Source organism: Polyodon spathula, chromosome 13, assembly GCF_017654505.1.
Source record: "Polyodon spathula isolate WHYD16114869_AA chromosome 13, ASM1765450v1, whole genome shotgun sequence".
NCBI lineage: Eukaryota > Metazoa > Chordata > Actinopteri > Acipenseriformes > Polyodontidae > Polyodon > Polyodon spathula.
This window is the reverse complement of record NC_054546.1, coordinates 23862167-23884228: the sequence shown is the minus strand read 5'-3', so window position 1 is coordinate 23884228 and position 22062 is coordinate 23862167. Positions and strand designations below refer to the sequence as shown.

The 22062-nt window shown below is 43.6% G+C and overlaps 1 protein-coding gene across 1 annotated transcript in view; it reads right to left on the bottom strand.

Annotated features, from left to right (window-relative positions):
* The window catches only part of pitx3 (paired-like homeodomain 3), a 57510-nt gene that overhangs the window by 2199 nt on the left and 33249 nt on the right, over nt 1-22062 (bottom strand). The window contains exon 3 of the mRNA XM_041267435.1: nt 15701-15906. Within this exon, the coding sequence (XP_041123369.1) occupies nt 15701-15906 (206 nt within the window). The remainder of the gene's footprint in view (nt 1-15700; nt 15907-22062) is intronic.

Here is a 22062-nt window from a genome sequence, read left to right as displayed (position 1 = left end):
TTTTCTTTAAAACATGTAAATTGAAGTTGTTAATCCTGGACAAGCACCCATTGCCGGTTTTGCCTCTCTAACCCATGCTGTATGACTGCACACCGCGCAACTTTGCTTTTACCAAATAAGCCACTTTGACATTTTTTATATGTTGTGTTTACGCCTTGAAAGCCTTTCATACTCCAACACTTGTACTGTGTTGATAAAACCGCATCAATGTGCGCCTCTCCTATCACTCAAGTGATATTATCTTGCTGGAGTTTTACACAGCCTGTTTCTATCATGCAGCCCACTAAAAGATCACGCAGTTACTGAGCAGGTTTATAGACTTAAAGACCTGCCACCTTTTACATAGTTTTCGTGCTGCACATAGAACCGATCTATGTGGATGGTATGTATATGTATATATTTATTTCTAACTCTTAATGGTATATTCAAGAAGTTTCAGTCTGGTTTTCGTGCTGCACATAACACCGAGATGGCCCTTTTCAGAGTTGTGAATAATCTGCTGATAAGCTCTGACTCAGACTTTCCATCAGTATTAGCTCTTCTTGATCTAAGTGCTGCCTTTGATACTGTAGACCATTCCATCCTACTGAATCATCTTGCAAGCACAGTAGAGCTGGCCTTGTCCTATCCTGGTTAAAATCTTATCTTTCTCATAGGTTTCAGTTTGTCTCTAATGGGGAGGTAAAATTGGCATTATTGGGCTCCATTCTACTGTAGGTCCCTTTTTGTTTTCATTATATATGCTACCATTAGGTGACATTATTTGCAGATAGAGTGAACTTCCATTGCTATGTTGATGATACCCAACTGTATTTGCCCCTAAAGCCAGGAATTTCTTCTGCCTGGGTGATATAAGCTACATAATTTTTTAATGTTGGATTCAGATAAAACAGAGGTTATGCTAGTAGGATCACAAAACCAACTAAAAGGGAATGTGGGATTACATGAGCTCAACCCTGCAGTCTCTAATAAAAACTTAAACTCAGAGAAATTCAGAGTTTGGGGGGATCCTGACCTATCATTAGGGCAGTTACTAAAGTATCTATTTTATCATTTCAGAGATATAGCCAAACATAGACCAGTTATTTCCGTATCTGATTAATGCATAAATAAATCAGACTAATGCATGCCTTTGTTTCGTCTAGAATTGATTATTGTAATGCACATTTTTTCTGGTGCCACAAAATGTGTTGTATCCCCGATTGTAGCTTGTTCAAAATACCGCCGCTAGAATTCTGACTAAAACCAGGAAAAGGGAACATGTTACCCCTGTTTTGTCCTCTTTACACTGGCTCCCTGTACAGTGTAGAATTGATTTTAAGATGTTGCTGTTAACTTACAAGGCCCTCAATGGATCATCACCTAGTTATTTGCAGGTGTTACTAACTCTGTATCCTCCAAACCACACTCTGAGATCATAGGATGCGGGGCTGCTGGTTATTCCTAGGGTTAACAAAAGTAACACAGGAGGGAGGGCTTTTTCTTGTAGTGCTCCTAAATTATGGAATGCTTTGCCTTCGTTTGTCAGGGAAGCTGGGACCGTTACAGTTTTCAAATCAAGACTAAAAACGCAGTTTTATAAAATGGCTTTCTTATCTTAGTGGTATTCTTATCTTAGTCAAATATTCGACAGTTTAGCTAATGCATATTGGTAGGTTCAGTTTTGTGGTACAGAAACTAATGCTTCGGAATCAATTTTCTGACCTCTTATTAGCATTACTGACATTATTACTAGCATCCATTCTTTGTGCTGAGAGTTGTTTGTTTCTTTACTTGTTTTTTTATATATATTAAGGATACAATGCTACAGATAAACTGTTGCATCCTGGTGCCTTTGCTGGTCTGATTACAGCGAGCCTGACACAAATTGAAGAAGGTAAATTGAAAAAACTGTCAGAAGAGAAATAATTACAAAGGAGCAAGTAACAGAACAGGATACAAAGATAGATAGAGAAAGAATGAGTAAAATATTTACATGAAAAGGGTTCAAGACCGTACCAGGTGTGTATACAGTCTAAACATGGGCATATTCATATTGCAAAGAAAAAGTGTCATTCCCAGCCAGGAAACACATTTGAGCCAGGATAGGGTTTATAAGACTTAATTTACAATTCTGAATGAACTTGTGAACTTCTGTTTAATTTCACTGAGTGTTAGTTCAGTTTCACACTCAAACATCTTGAATTAACATCCTTCAGGTCTGCACTAAGCAGGCAATGGGGTTGGGATTCAGACAGGATGAAAATGCAACACCTTGTATACACTGCACACACGGTTCATGTGACAGGACTAATCTGTTTAACATTTAGGCTATCACACACATTTCACACACAAGTTGGTTGTAAACATTCCTCCCAAATAAACACTTCTGCAAATCTACTGACTCTAGTTTCAAAACATGTGTAGATGATGAGCTATGAAGGAAGGCTTCGGGTCCAGTCATTGTCACTGGGGGGGGGGGGGGGGTTGGGATGATACAAAGGTATTCGATAAACAGAGCTAATGTGGATCCAGTTTATTTTCATTCATTATTCATGATGTAAGTTAGCTACATAGTTCAAAATAATGTTTCCGAAAATACTGAACAAGGTAAAATAAACTAACATGGAGTTAAACCTTTTTCTTTATTGTTTTTCATTTGCTTTCATAAAATAAAAATGTAAAACAAATAAAATGATACACAGTGCATTAAGCATGGACCAAAATATTGAACATGGCTTCATTCCATTGGTATAATGAAGTGCCTTAAGGGTCTAATTTTATTGTAATTATGGTTCAATTTAGAATTTTTACTGTGTATAATGTTAATGTCATGATAAGTTCACACAGTAGTATTACAGAAGCTAGAATGCCTTTGTCATGTTGCTCTCCAGAAATTCACTTTGGTTAGGGAACAATTAAATTAATTTATTTATAAATGAAATATTCTGTTTTCAAAGTCTACAAGAAAATAACTGCATATCTGTTACTTTTAAATGAAGCTTTTACACTGGGCAAATGTTAATAGCACTCAGGGTTTCTGATTCCTTTTGAAAATGTCAGCATATTAAAACAAATGGCTTGTTCCCAAAATAGCAGATGAAACTGTGCATTAGAACTGGAGAGTTTGATCATTTTGAATGAAATGTATCGGTGCTACTTTTCAAGATGAATAATAAAGTAATGAAACTTAAAGGAACTCTGCTGGTAATCTATTGTAGTGAAGCCTAATTAAATGCATACAAGTTCCTTTAACTGCAAGTCATTTTCATTTTCTAATGAAAATTCAGCTTTATATCTATATATATATATATATATATTATAATATATATATATATATATATATATATATATATATTTTTTTTTTTTTACACATAATTTATCTCTCTCTCTCTCTCTCTCTCTATATATATATATATATATATATATATATATATATATATATACATATACAGCTCTGGAAAAAATTAAGAGACCACTGCAAAATTATCAGTTTCTCTGGTTTTACTATTTATAGGTATGTGTTTGGGTAAAATGAACATTTTTGTTTTATTCTATAAACTACTGACAACATTTCTCCCAAATTATAAATAAAAATATTTTCATTTAGAGCATTTATTTGCAGAAAATGACAACTGGTCAAAATAACAAAAAAGATGCAGTGTTGTCAGACCTCGAATAATGCAAAGAAAATAAGTTCAGATTCATTTTTAAACAACACAATACTAATGTTTTAACTTAGGAAGAGTTCAGAAATCAATATTTGGTGGAATAACCCTGATTTTCAAGCACAGCTTTCATGCGTCTTGAAATGCTCTCCACCAGTCTTTCACATTGATGTTGGGTGACTTTATGCCACTCCTGGCGCAAAAATTCAAGCAGCTTGGCTTTGTTTGATGGCTTGTGACCATCCATCTTCCTCTTGATCACATTCCAGAGGTTTTCAATGGGGTTCAGGTCTTGAGATTGGGTTGGCCATGACAGGGTCTTGATCTGGTGGTCCTCCATCCACACCTTGATTGACCTGGCTGTGTGGCATGGAGCATTGTCCTGCTGGAAAAAACAATCCTCAGAGTTGGGGAACACTGTCAGAGCAGAAGGAAGCAAGTTTTCTTCCAGGACAACCTTGTACTTGGCTTGATTCATGCCAAAGCTGCCCGATTCCAGCCTTGCTGAAGCACCCACAGATCATCACCGATCCTCCACCACATTTCACAGTGGATGCAAGACGCTGTGGCTTGTAGGCCTCTCCAGGTCTCCGTCTAACCATTAGATGACCAGGTGTTAGGCAAAGCTGAAAATTGGACTCATCTGGGGGTGCTTCAGCAATGCTGGAATCGGGCAGATTTGTCTTTGTGAAGGGTGCATTGAACCAAGTCAAGTACAAGGTCCTGGAAGAAAACTTGCTTCCTTGCTTGCCAGCACAATCTCCAGACCTGAACCCCATTGAAAACCTCTGGAATGTGATCAAGAGGAAGATGGATGGTCACAAGCCATCAAACAAAGCCAAGCTGCTTGAATTTTTGCGCCAGGAGTGGCATAAAGTCATCCAACATCAATGTGAAAGACTGGTGGAGAGCATGCCAAGACGCATGAAAGCTGTGCTTGAAAATCAGGGTTATTCCATCAAATATTGATTTCTGAACTCTTCCTAAGTTAAAACATTAGTATTGTGTTATTTAACAATGAATATGAACTTATTTTCTTTGCATTATTCGAGGTTGACAACACTGAATCTTTTTTATTATTCTGACCAGTTGTCATTTTCTGCAAATAAATGCTCTAAATGACAACATTTTTATTTGGAATTTGGGAGAAATGTTGTCAGTAGTTCATAGAATAAAACAAAAATGTTCATTTTACCAAAACACATACCTATAAATAGTAAAACCAGAGAAACTGATAATTTTGCAGTGGTCTCTTAATTTTTTCCAGAGCTGTATATATACAGTGCCTTGCAAAAGTATTCAGACCCCTGACCAATTCTCTCATATTACCGAATTACAAATGGTACATTGAAATTTCGTTCTGTTTGATATTTTATTTTTAAACACTGAAAATCAGAATCAATTATTGTAAGGTGACATTGGTTTTATGTTGGGAAATATTTTCAAGAAAAATAAAGAAACTGAAATATCTTGCTGCATAAGTATTCAACCCCTGTGCTGTGGAAGCTCCCAGTTTGCACCAATGAAAGAAATTGCCCTAACGAGGACACAATTACCTTACCATTGGCCTCCACCTGTGAACCATTAAAGTTGCTGTCACATTTTCTGAATAAAAACCCCACTGTTGAAGGATCAATGGTAAGGCTGTGAATCTGAAGGAAAATGAAGACCAAAGAGCATTCTACAGAAGTTAGAGATAAAGTAATACAAATGCATAGATTAGAGAAAGGGTACAAAATAATATCCAAGTGTTTGGATATCCCAGTGAGCACAGCTGGATCAATAATCAGGAAGTGGAAGCTGCATCACACCACCCAGGCACTGCCAAGAAAAGGCCGTCCCTCAAAACTCGGCGCTCAAACAAGAAGGAGACTTGTGAGAAGCCATAGAGAGGCCAACAATCACTTTGAAGGAGTGTGACGGAAAGATGAGTTCTGGTGATGAATCTTCCTCCCGACCTGTGAGGGCGCTAAAGAACGGGAGGAGAAGTATCTGGAAGGGCTGGCCTGACAGTTCGTTTCCGGGTCAGGGAAGTGGGTCAGCCTGGAGGGAAGCGCGACTCTGTTGTAAGACCGTATTGATTTGAAAGGTAAACGAGAGGCAGCTGCAAGTAATAAGGCAGCTGCAACCGTTTATCTCGATATCATGCGGGATTACATATAGGGGCCAGGGTAACGCTGATCTTCTCCTTCGTTTGGGTTAAACGAGTGGAGAGAGAGAAGGACTGAGAGAGGAGCTCTCAGAGTGGATTGTGTTCGTGTTTTGTATTGTTGTGTCTGTCTGTCTGTTTTTGTATTCAGCACTAGACAGTTAACGCACATCTCCGGAGCTGTCGAAAGGAGAGCACTATCCGGAGCACCACTGCACTGAGCACCTGCACGTTTTTGATCACCCAGGACTGGTGACCGTACCGTTGTTTTTTGTTCAGGACTGTGCCCTTGTTTTCATTATCCCCGTGCTTTACACATTGTTGTGTATTGCCGGGGATTTATTATTTTTGACGATTGTCAGACTTGGAAAATGCAATAAAGCACTTATTCACTGAATCACTGTTGTCTGTTCATCACTCCTGCACCACATCACCGCGACATCTGTTCCCCTTACCAACCACTTTGCCACACGTGGTGTCAGATCCGGGATGGACCGCAACGCACTGGCGGAGCTGCTGCAGGCACTGGAGATCAGACGGGATGCAGAGGAGAGACGGAGGGAGGAGCGCTATATGGCGCTCATTGAACGGGTAGGGCTGATCGTTGCTGCAGGAGCGACCCCTACCAGAACATCATTGATGTCGGCCCCGAAGGCACGGGCCATGAAAATGACGGCGGAGGACGATCTGGAGGCATTTTTGGTGGCGTTCGAGCGGCTGGCAACCGCGGGGGGATGGCCTCGGGAGTTCTGGGCAAGCCAGCTGGAACCTTGCCTGGTCGGGGAAGCGCAGGCAGCATACCAAGCCCTGAGCGACCAGTACGCCACTGACTATGACCTAGTCAAGCAGGCTATCCTCCGTCGTCTCAACATCACCGCGGAGACCCACCGGACGTGGTTCCGCGAATACCGGAGAGCCCCGGAGACACGCCACAGGGTGGTGGCACAGTGGTTGTGCGACCACATGGTCCATTGGCTGACCCCAGAGAAGAAGACCGCGCAACAAATGGGGGAAGCCATTGTGGTGGAACAATTCTGCCATGTGGTCGACGCCGAAACTCAGGCGTGGGTACGGCGCCACAACCCTGACACCTTGGAGGAGGCGGTCAAATTGGCCGAAGATTTTGAAGACTCTTTGACGTCAGCCCGGGTCGGGATCCTGTCAGCCCCTGCCCTGCTCAGGAACCAGCCTCTCCCTCCCTCTCCTCCAACACCACCACCATCACCCTCGGTCCCGGCACCAAGACCTCCCAGACCGCCGACCCCGTTGGGCCCCCTTGCCTCCCCCCCATGGAGACCGAGGATGACCCCCAGCTGGGGTAGAGGTGTTGCCCCTGCCCCGTTGCCCTACCAGCAGTGGGACAGATATTTAACCTATGCCCCCTCTGTCCCTCCACTCTGTTTTAGGTGTAACCAGCCAGGACATAAGAACATAAGAACATAAGAAAGTTTACAAACGAGAGGAGGCCATTCGGCCCATCTTGCTCGTTTGGTTGTTAGTAGCTTATTGATCCCAAAATCTCATCAAGCAGCTTCTTGAAGGATCCCAGGGTGTCAGCTTCAATAACATTACTGGGGAGTTGATTCCAGACCCTCACAATTCTCTGTGTAAAAAAGTGTCTCCTATTTTCTGTTCTGAACTCCATTTGTGACCCCTGGTCCTTGTTTCTTTTTTCAGGCTGAAAAAGTCCCTTGGGTCGACACTGTCAATACCTTTTAGAATTTTGAATGCTTGAATTAGGTCGCCACGTAGTCTTCTTTGTTTGCCTGTCTGCATATGACATGCCTTTTAAGCCCGGAATAATTCTGGTCGCTCTTCTTTGCACTCTTTCTAGAGCAGCAATATCTTTTTTATAGCGAGGTGACCAGAACTGCACACAATATTCAAGATGAGGTCTTACTAGTGCATTGTACAGTTTTAACATTACTTCCCTTGATTTAAATTCAACACTTTTCACAATGTATCCGAGCATCTTGTTAGCCTTTTTTATAGCTTCCCCACATTGTCTAGATGAAGACATTTCTGAGTCAACAAAAACTCCTAGGTCTTTTTCATAGATTCCTTCTCCAATTTCAATATCTCCCATATGATATTTATAATGTACATTTTTATTTCCTGCATGCAGTACCTTACACTTTTCTCTATTAAATGTCATTTGCCATGTGTCTGCCCAGTTCTGAATCTTGTCTAGATCATTTTGAATGACCCTTGCTGCTGCAACAGTGTTTGCCACTCCTCCTACATTTGTGTATTCTGCAAATTTAACAAGTTTGCTTACTATACCAGAATCTAAATCATTAATGTAGATTAGGAATAGCAGAGGACCTAATACTGATCCCTGTGGTACACCGCTGGTTACCACACTCCATTCTGAGGTTTTTCCTCTAATCAGTACTTTCTGTTTTCTACATGTTAACCACTCCCTAATCCATGTACATGTGTTTCCTTGAATCCCAACTGCGTTCAGTTTGAGAATTAATCTTTTGTGCGGGACTTTGTCAAAAGCTTTCTGGAAATCTAAATAAACCATGTCATATGCTTTGCAATTATCCATTATGGATGTTGCATCCTCAAAAAAATCAAGCAAGTTAGTTAGGCACGATCTCCCTTTCCTAAAACCATGTTGACTGTCTCCTAGTACCCTGTTACCATATAGGTAATTTTCCATTTTGGATCTTATTATAGTTTCCATAAGTTTGCATATAATAGAAGTCAGGCTTACTGGTCTGTAGTTACCTGGTTCAGTTTTGTTTCCCTTTTTGTGGATCGGTATTACGTTTGCAATTTTCCAGTCTGTCGGTACCACCCCTGTGTCAAGAGACTGCTGCATGAACATAGGGCCAGGTCATGCCCCGCTGCTATGGAGTGTGACGTGGCTGCATGCAACTGGACACCTGGAACGGGTAAGCAGGGGGAAAACGGTTGGGAGGGGCCCTGTCTGATTGACGTGGTTTTAGGGAATGTGAAAACCCACGCGTTAGTGGACACAGGGTGTGAGCAAACCTTGATCAGGACAGCTCTTTTGGGCGGTATGTCGTGGCGGCCACAAGGTCAGGTGGCCATCTCCTGTATCCATGGAGACACGGCGGCATACCCCACCCTAAAAGTATATTTATCGGTAGGACCGATAAAACGTCACCTTGTAGTCGGGGTGGTGGAAAGGTTGCCACACCCACTTATTCTGGGCCGAGACTGGCCAAAATTCAAAGAATTGGTGCAAATAATGGCAGTCTCAGCCACACACGTAAACGTGGCAGAAAAAGGGAAAAAGGAACGGATTGGTGATGTGTTTCCTTTTCATACTGAAATGTTTTCCCCCCTGTTCCGTCCTAGAAAAACAAATAAGGAGAGACGGACCGCGAAATGGGAGGGAGCGTCTTTAAGACAAGGCTGGGGTCTGGTGGGAGAGTGCTGTAATGGTAACAAACGCCAGTCAAAGGGAGTGGGAACGCAGTGTGACCGAGAGAGCGAGGTTACTGGGCCGACTAGGGCAGAGGTTATTCCAGCCCCTCTCAATATACCGGACCCATGGTACTCAAGCGCGGACCTAGTGTGGGGCCAAAAGAACGACCCGTCACTGGTGCACGCTTGGGGGCAGGTCCGGTCCATTGAAGGTAAGGATGTTGATGGCGCTGGGCCGCTAGTATATCCACATTTCAGTATAAAGGGGCAATTACTTTATAGGGTAAACCTAGCCGCGGGCACACGACAGCCTGTAACACAATTATTGGTTCCCACGTCTTGTCGGACCGAGGTCATGGGCTGGCGCATGATATCACTTTTGCGGGGCACCTCGGAGCCGAGAGGACGAGGGAGCAAATATTGGCTCGATTCTATTGGCTCGGTCTTCATACTGATGTGTCGAAATATGTAGCCACATGCCCAGACTGCCAGCGAGTAGCGCCAGGTCGAGTGCGCCCCGCTCCTTTGATCCCACTGCCGATTATTTCCACTCCGTTCGAGCGCATTGCAATGGACATAATGGGCCCGTTGCTACCTTCTGACTCTGGGTATATGCATATATTAGTAGTGGTGGATTATGCAACGCGATACCCAGAGGCAGTTCCATTGAGGTCCACTAGTGCAGCTGCAATAGCCACCGAGTTAGCGCAGATTATGGCTAGAGTAGGGATCCCCAAGGAGATTTTGACTGATCACAGAACCAATTTTTTGTCCAATACGTTACAGCAGGTGTACAAAATATTAAAAATACGTCCCATCAGGACGTCCGTTTATCATCCACAATCGGACGGTTTGGTTGAACGTTTTAATCAGACCTTAAAGTCGATGCTGAGGCGATTTGTAACACAGGAGCAGAAACATTGGGCATCGCTTCTTCCCTACCTCCTTTTTACGGTGAGAGAAGTGCCGCAGAGTTCAACGGGGTTCTCCCCCTTTGAGCTCCTGTACGGCCGGCAGCCTCGCGGCATTCTCGACCTGCTGAGGGAGGGGTGGGAGGAGCACAAAGGTTTGTCTAAAAATGTAGTGAAGTATGTGCTCCTACTACGAGATCGGCTGGATTTAGTTGGTCGTTTGGCCCAAGACAACCTCAGATCGGCTCAGCACCGACAACAGCAGCATTACAACAAAAATGCACGGATTCGAACCTTTCGACCAGGGGACAAGGTAATGCTGCTACTTCCCTCATCTGAATCAAAACTGCGTGCTAAATGGCAGGGGCCGTATGAGGTGATTCGGGCTATAGGGAAAGTAAATAATGAAATTAGACAGCCTGATCGCCAGAATGAACGTGAAATTTATCATGTCAATTTGTTAAAGCCCTGGTAGGCAAGGGAGGTCTTATTTATAGCCCCAGGCAATATGGAGGATGATTTGGGTCCCTGTCCAGAGACCCCGAGCACAAGAGTGATTTCTATGGGGGAACAATTGGTTCCGGATCAGCAAAGAGAGCTGCGTAAGCTTATTGAGGAATTCAGCGATGTTTTTTCTGACGTGCCCGGCAGGACAAACTTAGTTGAATATGACATTATCTCTCCACCATGTGTCACAGTGCGAGAGAGACCGTACCGGATCCCGGAAAGTCGACGAAGTGGCGTTCGCAAAGAGGTATGGGATATGCTCGAGCTTGGGGTGATTGAGCCTTCCAGGAGCGAGTGGTGCAGTCTGATCGTCATAGTGGCTAAGAAAGACGGCACCAACCAATTCTGTGTGGATTTCAGAAAGGTGAACGCTATTGCTAAGTTCGTTGCATACCCCATGCCTCGGGTCGACGAACTTTTAGACAGACTGGGAAAAGTGAGGTTTATTTCCACTCTGGACCTGACGAAGGGATACTGGCAAATCCCTTTAACCCGCAGCTCCAGAGAGAAAACCGCATTTTCAACACCTGAAGGGCTGTTCCACTTTAAAACCATGCCGTTTGGGCTACATGGTGCGCCCACTGCCTTTCAGAGACTGATGGACCAGGTTTTACGCCCACATCATGAATATGCAGCAGCGCATATTGATGACGTGGTGATATACAGCTCCACCTGGCGAGAGCATTTGGCTAGGGTTGCAGCCATTCTTCAGTCTCTAAGGGCAGCCCGGCTGACAGCTAACTTGAGGAAATGTGCGTTTGCCAAAACAGAGACTCAATATTTGGGATTTTTAATGGGGAATGGAAGGGTGAGACCTGTAGTCACCAAAATCCAGGCTTTGGTTGATGCAGCGATCCCCAAAACCAAGACTCAGGTGAGGTCACTACTGGGCTTAGCCGGTTATTACCGCCGCTTCATCCCCGAGTACGCCACAGTGGTTAACCCGTTAGTTGACCTCACCAAAAAGAGTGCTCCAAATTTAATTAAATGGTCAGCTGAGTGTCAGGGAGCGTTTGATACTATTAAGCGTACACTTTGCCAGGCCCCCACTCTTATCACACCGGATTTCACCAAGAGATTCATCCTCCACACCGACGCATCGGATGTAGGTTTGGGTGCAGTCTTGTCCCAAAAAGTAGCTGGAGTAGAACACCCGATATTATACCTCAGTAAAAAAATGTTACCTCGGGAACGCAACTACTCCGTAGTCGAAAAAGAGTGTTTGGCCATTAAATGGGCTACTCACTCTTTACGATACTACCTGCTGGGACACTCATTTGATCTTGTCACAGACCACGCCCCACTCAAGTGGTTAAGCACAATGAAGGACAGCAATGCCCGGATAACTCGGTGGTATCTGGCATTGCAGCCCTTCATGTACCACATGGTACACCGTGCGGGGAAAGACCACCAAAATGCGGATTATTTTTCCCGGGAGGGGGGAGTAATGGGGAAGGTAGATTTAGCCGAGTGTTCCTTCGGCTCCACTCTGAGCGGTGGGATATGTGACGGAAAGATGAGTTCTGGTGATGAATCTTCCTCCCGACCTGTGAGGGCGCTAAAGAACGGGAGGAGAAGTATCTGGAAGGGCTGGCCTGACAGTTCGTTTCTGGGTCAGGGAAGTGGGTCAGCCTGGAGGGAAGCGCAACTCTGTTGTAAGACCGTATTGATTTGAAAGGTAAACGAGAGGCAGCAACCGTTTATCTCGATATCATGCGGGATTACATATAGGGGCCAGGGTAACGCTGATCTTCTCCTTCTTTTGGGTTAAACGATTGGAGAGAGAGAAGGACTGAGAGAGGAGCTCTCAGAGTGGATTGTGTTCGTGTTTTGTATTGTTGTGTCTGTCCGTGTAACTGTCTGTTTTTGTATTCAGCACTAGACAGTTAACGCACATCTCCGGAGCTGTCGAAAGGAGAGCACTATCCGGAGCACCACTGCACTGAGCACCTGCACGTTTTCGATCACCCAGGACTGGTGACCGTACCGTTGTTTTTTGTTCAGGACTGTGCCCTTGTTTTCATTATCCCCGTGCTTTACACATTGTTGTGTATTGCCGGGGATTTATTATTTTTGACGATCGCCAGACCTGGAAAAGAGCAATAAAGCACATATTCACTGAATCACTGTTGTCTGTTCATCACTCCTGCACCGCATCACCGCAACATCTGTTCCCCTTACCAACCACTTTGCCACAAGGAGCTACAGAGTTCAGTGGCTGGGAGTGGAGTAAAGGTGCACCAGTCAACCATATCAAGAGCTCTGTACAACACTGGCCTGTATGGGAGGGTGGCAAGAAAGAAGTCGTTTCTCAAAAAGCACCATCTGAAAGCACGTCTGGAGTTTGCAGGAAAGCATGAGAGTGACCCACCTACGATGTGGAAAAAGGTTTTGTGGTCAGATGAGACCAATATAGAGCTTTTTGGCCAAAACTCAGTGCGCTATATGTGGCGCAAACCTAACACTGCCCATGCCTCAAGACACACCCTCCATACATGAAGTATGGTGGTGGCAGCATCATGTTGTGGGGATGCTTCTCATCAGCAGGGACTGGGCATCTTGTTACAATTGAAGGAAGAATGGATGGAGCAAAATATAGGAAAATACTGCAAGAGAATCTGCTTCAGTCTAAAAAACTGAAGCTTGGGAACAAATTCACCTTTCAGCAGGACAATGATCTCAAACACAAGGCCAAAGCAACATTGGAGTGGCTCAAGAACAAAAAGGTGAATGTCCTACAGTGGCCCAATCAAAGTCCTGATCTGATTTGAAAATTGCAGTCCACAAGCGTCATCCAACCAACCTGAACAACCTGGAGCAAATCTGCCAAGAAGAATGGGCCAAAATCACTCCGACACTGTGTGCAAAGCTGGTACATACTTACCCCAAGACTTAAAGCTGTTATTGTAGAGAAAGGTGGCTCTACCAAATATTAATGTGTGGGGGTTGAATACTTATGCAAGCAAGATATTTCAGTTTTTTATTTTTCTTAAAAATATTTCCCAACATAAAACCAATGTCACCTTACAATAATTGATTTTGAGTTTAAGTGTTTTAAAATAAAATATCGAACAGAACGAAATTTCAATGTACCATTTGTAATTCAGCAATATGAGAGAATTGGTCAGGGGTCTGAATACTTTTGCAAGGCACTGTGTGTGTATATATATATATATATATATATATATATATATATATATATATATATATATATATATATATATATATATATATGAGTAGTTAATGAGGTAAAGCCTCATCAATTACTCAATTACCTGTAAGCCTGTCTAGCTGAAATGTTTAGTTTCTATAATGTGATTTGCCTATATTTGTACGTGAACATTTTCAAGGATGAATACATAGAGTGACCTGTGATTCTGTTTAGCACCTGATATTGAACCAATCATAATGCATAAGAATGGTTCCTTATAGAATCTGAGCAATGTCAGTTTGCAGAGGAAGTTGGGATTTTCTTAGAAAATGTCATTTGACGTGTTTTGGCTTTATGACCCTTAAAGAATGCCCAGACAGGACCAGTACTTGGGTAAAACTAACAGTCTAACCCTGGATTTGATTTCAGTTACAGCGGTGCTATCTTTACAGCATCTTTTTAAAGCATTAATAACAAAAACTATGAGAACTGTGCAACTGCATGAAAAAACAGCAAGCTGCAATCAGTGTTGAGGTGCCATGAGTAAAGTTTAATCCGAGGGAAGGACAATCCTTTCACAACACTGAAGAAGGCACTGGCCACAATAATTGTCAACATGACTTAATTTTTCATAGTTGGATCATCTTTTGTCATTGCACATGACAGATAATTTATTTCTGTAAAAGTAAATCTGATGAGGTGTAATCGACCAGACAATGGGAGTTCCTTCTTCGGCAGTATTGTGCTGATAAATCAGCCGACCGGGTCCATAGCTGGCAGAGAAAGGGCTTGGATCTGTTTAAATAGGGTCTCCATCCCAGTGGAACAGACTTCATTTCCATACTGTTCTTTATGCAGGCAGGTTTCCCTGCTGTGAAATGGCACACTTCATTATATAAGGGTAAACTCAATACGGGACCATCGTGAGGGATGCAGATTACAACAGTGCTTATTTCAATCCTTAACACAAACCCTTTTTTTGTTTTTTTTTTGTTTTGTTTTTTCTCAAACTGTGTATTCCTTAATGAAGCACATTAGTGTGTAATGTAATATATTCTAGAAGAATTGCTTAAACTGAGCTTATTAGTTTAGGTTATTGTTATTTTATTTTAATTATAATTCTGTTATGAAGTGATTTTCTTGTTAGCACAGGAATTCAGTTCATCTGAGTACCAGTTCATCTGAACAACCAACAAAAATCCAAAACACAGTGGTACCTGATTTATTAGGCTGTGTTTGGATCACTGGTATTATATTATTATATTATACCTGATTTCTTAGGCTGTGTTTAGATCACTGGTATTATATTATACCTGATTTATTAGGCTGTCTTTGGATCACTGGTGTTATATTATTATATTATACCTGATTTATTAGGCTGTGTTTGGATCGCTGGTATTATATTATTATATTATACCTGATTTATTAGGCTGTGTTTGGATCACTGGTATTATATTATTATATTATACCTGATTTATTAGGCTGTGTTTGGATCACTGGTATTATATTATTATATTATACCCGAGTTATTAGGCTGTGTTTGGATCACTGGTATTATATTATTATATTATACCCGAGTTATTAGGCTGTGTTTGGATCACTGGTATTATATTATACCTGATTCATTAGGCTGTGTTTGGATCACATGGTCCTGCTACCCAAACTGCAGTGCCATGGGCAGAGCTAGCCACACAATCAGCCGGTAACAATAATTTGTTTTCCTTCCCCTAATCTTGAATTTTAAAAAACAAATTCTTAATATACTGTAACTACCCCTTTTCCGTAACAACAACAAAACTCCCTGTGCATTATATGCTACTTTCATTTTTAATTTTTTAATTTTTATTTTTTAAAGGGATATCTGAATTAAAACAGCTATGAAAGTGCCAGTGAGGCGCCCAGATAGAGCACAGCCCGCTCTTGTCGGACTTACCCTGACCCTCGCCTCCGTGAGGTTGGTCCACACGGCGATCTCCTCGCGCGTACTCATGTCCGGGTAACGGTTCCGCTGGAAGGTGGCTTCGAGCTCCTGCAGCTGTTGGCTGGTAAAGTGAGTCCGCTGGCGGCGCTGCTTCTTCTTGAGGGAGCCGTCCTCTGTGTTTGACTCGTCCGTCTGGTTCTGCTGGGACTTCTCGGTGTCTGCCACACAAAGGCCGGTACAGAAGGTCAGTAAGTAAACCATTCTCTTCAGTAATATATACTAAACACAGATACCTGTACCACGGTGTATAATTTAGTTAACGGGTTCAAAGTTATTTCCCCCTTCTGGTGGGTGGGCCATATTTTAACTCCTCTGTCAAGAAGAACATTATATATCTCAATGCAGTTGAATGCTGTGAATGTGATTCAATATCCCAATGCAGTTGAATGCTGTGAATGTGATTCAGTATCCCAATGCAGTTAAATGCTGTGAATGTCATTCAATATCCCAATGCAGTTGAACGCTATGAATGTGATTCAATATCCCAATGCAGTTGAATGCTGTGAATGTGATTCAATATCCCAATGCAGTTGAACGCTGGGAATGCTATTCAATATCTCAGTGCAGTTGAATGCTGTTAATGTGATTCAATATCTCAATGCAGTTGAATGTTGTGAATCATAATTCAATATCCCAATGCAGTTGAATGCTTTGAATCATGATTCAATATCTCAGTGCAGACAGTTAAATGCTGTGAATGTGATTCAGTATCTCAATGCAGTTGAATGCTGTGAATGTGATTCAGTATCTGAAGGTAATACATTGTAACCCTGTTTCTGTTCAGCATCGATATGCTTGAAGTGTTTGAATACAAATCCACACACGAGATGAGAAAAGTTTACGAGAAAATGAAGAATTCTAATATTTTAACAAATGTTCAATGTTTGTGACCATAAAACTGAACAAATATAATATTAGTGGGTATACACTGTATAGGAAAGACAGGAAAGACAGAAGAGGCTGAGGGGTAGCGCTATACATAAGAAATAGTCTTGAAGCCCAGGTGTTAAATCTGGATGAAGAAAACAACGGCGAATCGATATGGGTCAGAACAATAGACAAAAATTCAAAGGGCATAATAATAGGATCATGTTATAGACCGCCAGATTCAGATGCTGATCTGTTATACAACGACATTACAAATGCGTGCAGCAAAGGAGAAACCATACTAATGGGGATTTCAACTTCCCCCATATAAAATGGGAAAACCCGATTTGGGGAGCACAACGGATGAAATTGAAATGGTGGAAATGACAAATGACTGCTTCCTAACGCAATTTGTCAAGGCATCGACTAGAGGGGAGGCATGCCTTGAGTTAGTCTTTTCAAATAATGAAGACAGAATAACTAAAACAGAGTTTAGAGAACCATTGGCAAACTCAGGCCACAACATGGTCTCATTTGAAGTGATTTTTAAAACCCAAAAAGTAATGACTAAAGCTAAGGTTTAAAATTTTAGAAAGGCAAACTATGAAGGTATGAAACAGAGAGTAACAGAAGTATATTGGAGTAAAATAGAGAAAACATCCACAAAAAAAGGATGGCTATGTGGCAGGCTGGCGAGTGGATAGAGGCCCAGAGACAGTCTGCAGTTCAAAAAAAAATAACAATGTTATTATAAATAAACAAAAATAAAGTGCACAAGGGCAAAATAACAGATACTCAAACACAAATAAAGCAAAAACAAAACTCACAAAAATAAAGTTTCCAGGCTGGGCAATGCCTTCACTGGATTTAGAAAATTCAAAAACCACAAAACAAACACCAACCTGCTTCCTCAGCTCCCTTCTCCCAAATGAGAAGCAGAGGCCTCCTTTTATATCAGGTGGCTGGGTGCTGATTGATCGTTAATCAACCTAATCAACTAATCAACCCCAGCCACCTGAACATAATAAACCCAGGCAGGTAGGGGAAGTTAACCCCATCCCTGTCAATTTAAAGGGCAGAGCTTTGCTCTGCCACAGGCTGTTTTTTAAAAATGTAGTACTAGAGGCGCAAAACAATTACATCCCAAAAGCTACAAATCTAAATCTAAAACAAAATGACCAAAATGGTTTAATAGATCAATTTTTAAAAAAAATCTGCGAAAAAAGGCACTTTACAGAGTATTTAAAAGGGACCAAAAATAAAGTACACAGAACGAGTACTTGGAACTGCAAACGTAAGTAAAAAAGGAAGTCAGAAAGGTCAAGATAGAGATAGAACTGAACATTACTAAGGGGGGATATGTGACAGAAATATGAGTTCTGGTGTTAAATCTTCCTCCCGACCTGTGAGGGCACTAAAGAACGAGAGGAGAAGTATCTGGAAGGGCTGGCCTGACAAATTGTTTCCGGGACCGGGAAGTGGGTCAGCCTGGAAAGAAGCGAGACTCTGTTGTAAGACCGTATTGACTTGAAAGGTAAACGAGGGGCAGCTGCAAGTAAAAAGGCAGCTGCAACCGTTTACCTAGATATCATGCAGGATTACATATAGGGGCCAGGGTAACACTGATCTTTTCCTTCATTTGGGTTAAACGCTTGGAGAGAGAAGGACTGAGAAAGGAGCTCTCAGAGTGAATTGCGTTAGTGTTTTGTGTTATTGTGTCTGTCCGCTGTCGCCAGAGTCAGCACAATCCGGAGCACCACTACACGCCACACAACCTGTGTCTACACCGAGCACCGGCACGTCTGCACTCACCAAGGACTGGTGACCGCGTCTTGTGTTTTGTTCGGGACGGTGCCGTCGGCGGAGGATGACCCGGAGGCGTATTTGGTGGCGTTCGAGCAGCTGGCTACCGCAGCGGCTTGGCCGCGGGAGTTCTGGGCCAGCCATTTGGGACCCTGACTGATCGGGGAGGCTCAGGCAGCTTATCAAACCATGAGAGGCCATCACGCCACTGATTACGACCTGGTCAAACAGGCTACCCTCCGGCGCCTGAATATAACAGCGGAGACCCACTGGGTGCAGTTTAGGGAGTACCGGAGATCCCCTGAGACACGCCCCAGGGTGGTTGCAGAGAGGTTGTGTGACCACATGGTGCATTGGCTGACCCCCGGGAAGAAGACCGCCCAACAGATGGAGGAAGCCATTGTGGTGGAGCAATTCTGCCATGTGGTCAGCGCCAAATCCAGGCGTGGATACGGAGCCACAGCTGGTCAAACTGGCAGAAGACTATGAAGACTCCTTGACTTCTGCCCGGATCGAGATCTTGTCGGCCCCTGCCCTTCGGAGCAGCCGACCTCTCCCTCCCTCTCCTCCAACACCACCACCACCACCCTCATTCCCAGGACCCAGACCTCCGAGAGTGCCGACCCCATTGGGCCCCTTGCCTCCCCCCCATGGAGACCAAGGTTGGCCCCCAGCTAGGGTAGAGGTGCTGTCCCTGCCCTGTTACCATACCAGCAGTGGGACAGATTTTTAACTTATGCCCCCTCTGTCCCTCCTATCTGTTTTAGGTGCAACCAGCCAGGACATCTGGCCAGGTCATGCCCCTCTGCCATGGAGTGTGACATGGCCACGTGCAATTGGCCACCTGAAGCGGGTAAGCATGGGGAAAATGGTCGGGATGGGCCTTGTCTGATTAATGTTATTTTAGGGAACGTGAAAACCCATGCATTAGTGGACACAGGGTGTGAGCAAACCTTGATTAGGACAGCTCTCCTGGGCGATGTGTCGTGGTGGTTACAAGGTCAGGTGCCCATCTCCTGTATCCATGGAGACATGGCAGCATACCCCACATTCAAAGTATATTTATCGGTAGGACCAATAAAACGTCACCTTGTAGTCGGGGTGGCGGAAAGGTTGCCACACCCACTTATTCTGGGCCAAGACTGGCCAGAATTCAAAGAATTGATGCAAATAATAGCAGTCTCAGCCACACACGTAAACATGGCAAAAAAAAAAAGAAAAGGGAACGAATTGGTGATGAGTTTCCTTTTCACACTGAAAAGTTTTCCCCTCTTTTCCGTCCTAGAAAAACAAATAAGGAGAGATGGACTGCGAAAAGGGAGGGAGCGTTTTTGAGACAAGGCTGGGGTCTGGTGGGAGAGTGCTGCAATGGTAACAAACGCCAGTCAAAGGGAGTGGGAACGCAGTGTGACCGAGAGAGCAAGGTTACTGGGCCGACTAGGGCAGAGGTTAATCCAGCCCCTCTTAATGTACCGGACCCATAGTACTCACGCGCGTACCTAGTGTGGGGCCAACATAACGACCCGTCACTGGTGCACGCTTGGGGGCAGGTCTGGTCCATTGAAGGTAAGGATGTTGATGGCGCTGGGCCGCTAGTATATCCACATTTCAGTATCAAGGGGCATGTGATGAGTCAAAAGGATTTCCGTCTGTGATTCAGCCTCCCGACAGTAGATGGCATCAAACCAACTCGGGACTTCCCTTACCAAGATCTCGTGACCATGGCAAAAGTCATCTTTTTGAGGGGTGGCACCTTGGTGAGAGGTGGAAGTACGAGTATGTAAATTCCAACCACTGGAGTCAAGTGAAGGATAAGGCCACTTGTCAGTTGGGGATTGGTGTTCCACTGACTACAGAGGCGGGACATAACATACCAAAGGGAACGTACTACTGTGTTCGGGGTTGATCCGAAAGTACAATAGGCGGAGTAACGGGTGGAGGGAGAGACTAGTTTGGTGCAGCGGGATTTTTTTGAAAACACTAACATTTCTTTTATCTTTTTTTTGTTTATGTATGGTTCGCCACGAAGACGATTAAAGACGAGTTCTCACGATCTGTTTTGGATTTCACCCCTGCACTCCTTCCCTCACACCATTTTGTTTTCTTTTGTTATCTAATTATTTTGTTGTGTATAGATAATAAAAATAAATTATTGTATTTCTGTACACATAAATTACTGTCTGGACATTCCATTTAATACACTCTCGCCTCACAGGGCAATTACTGTATAGGGTAAACCTAGCCACAGGCACAGAACAGCCTGTAACACAATTGTTGGTTCCCCCGTCTTGTCGGACTGAGGTCATGAGGCTGGCGCATGATATCCCTTTTGCGGGGCACCTCGGAGCCTAGAAGATGAGGGAACAGATATTGGCTCGATTCTATTGGCTCGGTCTTCATACTGATGTGTCGAAATATGTAGCCACATGCCCAGACTGCCAGTGAGTAGTGCCGGGTCGAGTGCGCCCCGCCCCTTTGGTCCCACTGCCGATTATTTCCACTCCTTTTGAGCACATTGCAATGGACATAGTGGGCCCTTTGCTACCTTCTGACTCTGGGTATACGCATATATTAGTAGTGGTGGATTATGCAACGCGATACCCAGAGGCAGTTCCATTGAGGTCCACTTATGCCACTGCAATAGCCACCGAGTTAACGCAGATTATGGCTAGAGTAGGGATCCCCAAGGAGATTTTGACCGATCACGGGACCAATTTTCTGTACAAAATATTACAGCAGGTGTACAAAATATTAAAAATGAGTCCCATCAGGACGTCAGTTTATCATCCACAATCGGACGGTTTGATTAAAGGTTTTAATCAGACCTTAAAGTTGATGCTGAGGCGATTCGTAACACAGGAGCAGAAACATTGGGCATCGCTTCTTCTCCTTTTTGCGGTGAGAGAAGTGCCACAGAGTTCAACGGGGTTCTCACCCTTTGAGCTCCTGTACGGCCAGCAGCCTCGCGGCATTCTCGACCTACTGAGAGAGGGGGTGGGAGGAGCACAAAGGCTTGTCCAAAAATGTAGTGAAGTATGTGCTCCTACTAAGAGATCACCTGGATTTGGTTGGTTGTTTGGCCCAAGACAACCTCAGATCAGCTCAGCACAGACAGCAACAGCATTACAACAAAAATGCACGGATTCGAACCTTTCGACCAGGGGACAAGGTAATGCTGCTACTTCCCTCATCAGAATCAAAACTGGGTGCTAAATGGCAGGGGCCGTATGAGGTGATTTGGGCTATAGGGAAAGTAAATTATGAAATTAGACAGCCCGATCGCCAGAATGAACGTGAAATTTACCATGCCAATTTGTTAAAGCCCTGGCAGGCAAGGGGGGTCTTATATATAGCCCCAGGCAATATGGAGGATGATTTAGGCCCCTGTCCAGAGATCCCGAATACAACAGCGATTTCTATGGGTGAACAATTGGTTCCGGATCAGCAAAGAGAGCTGCGTAAGCTTATTGAGGAGTTCAGCAATGTTTTTTCTGACTTGCCTGGTAGAACAAACTTAGTTGATTATGACATTATCTCTCCACCAGGTGTCACAGTGTGAGAGAGACCGTACCAGATCCCGAAAAGTCGACGAAGTTGCATTCGTAAAGGGGTATGGGATATGCTCGAGCCTGGGGTGATTGAGC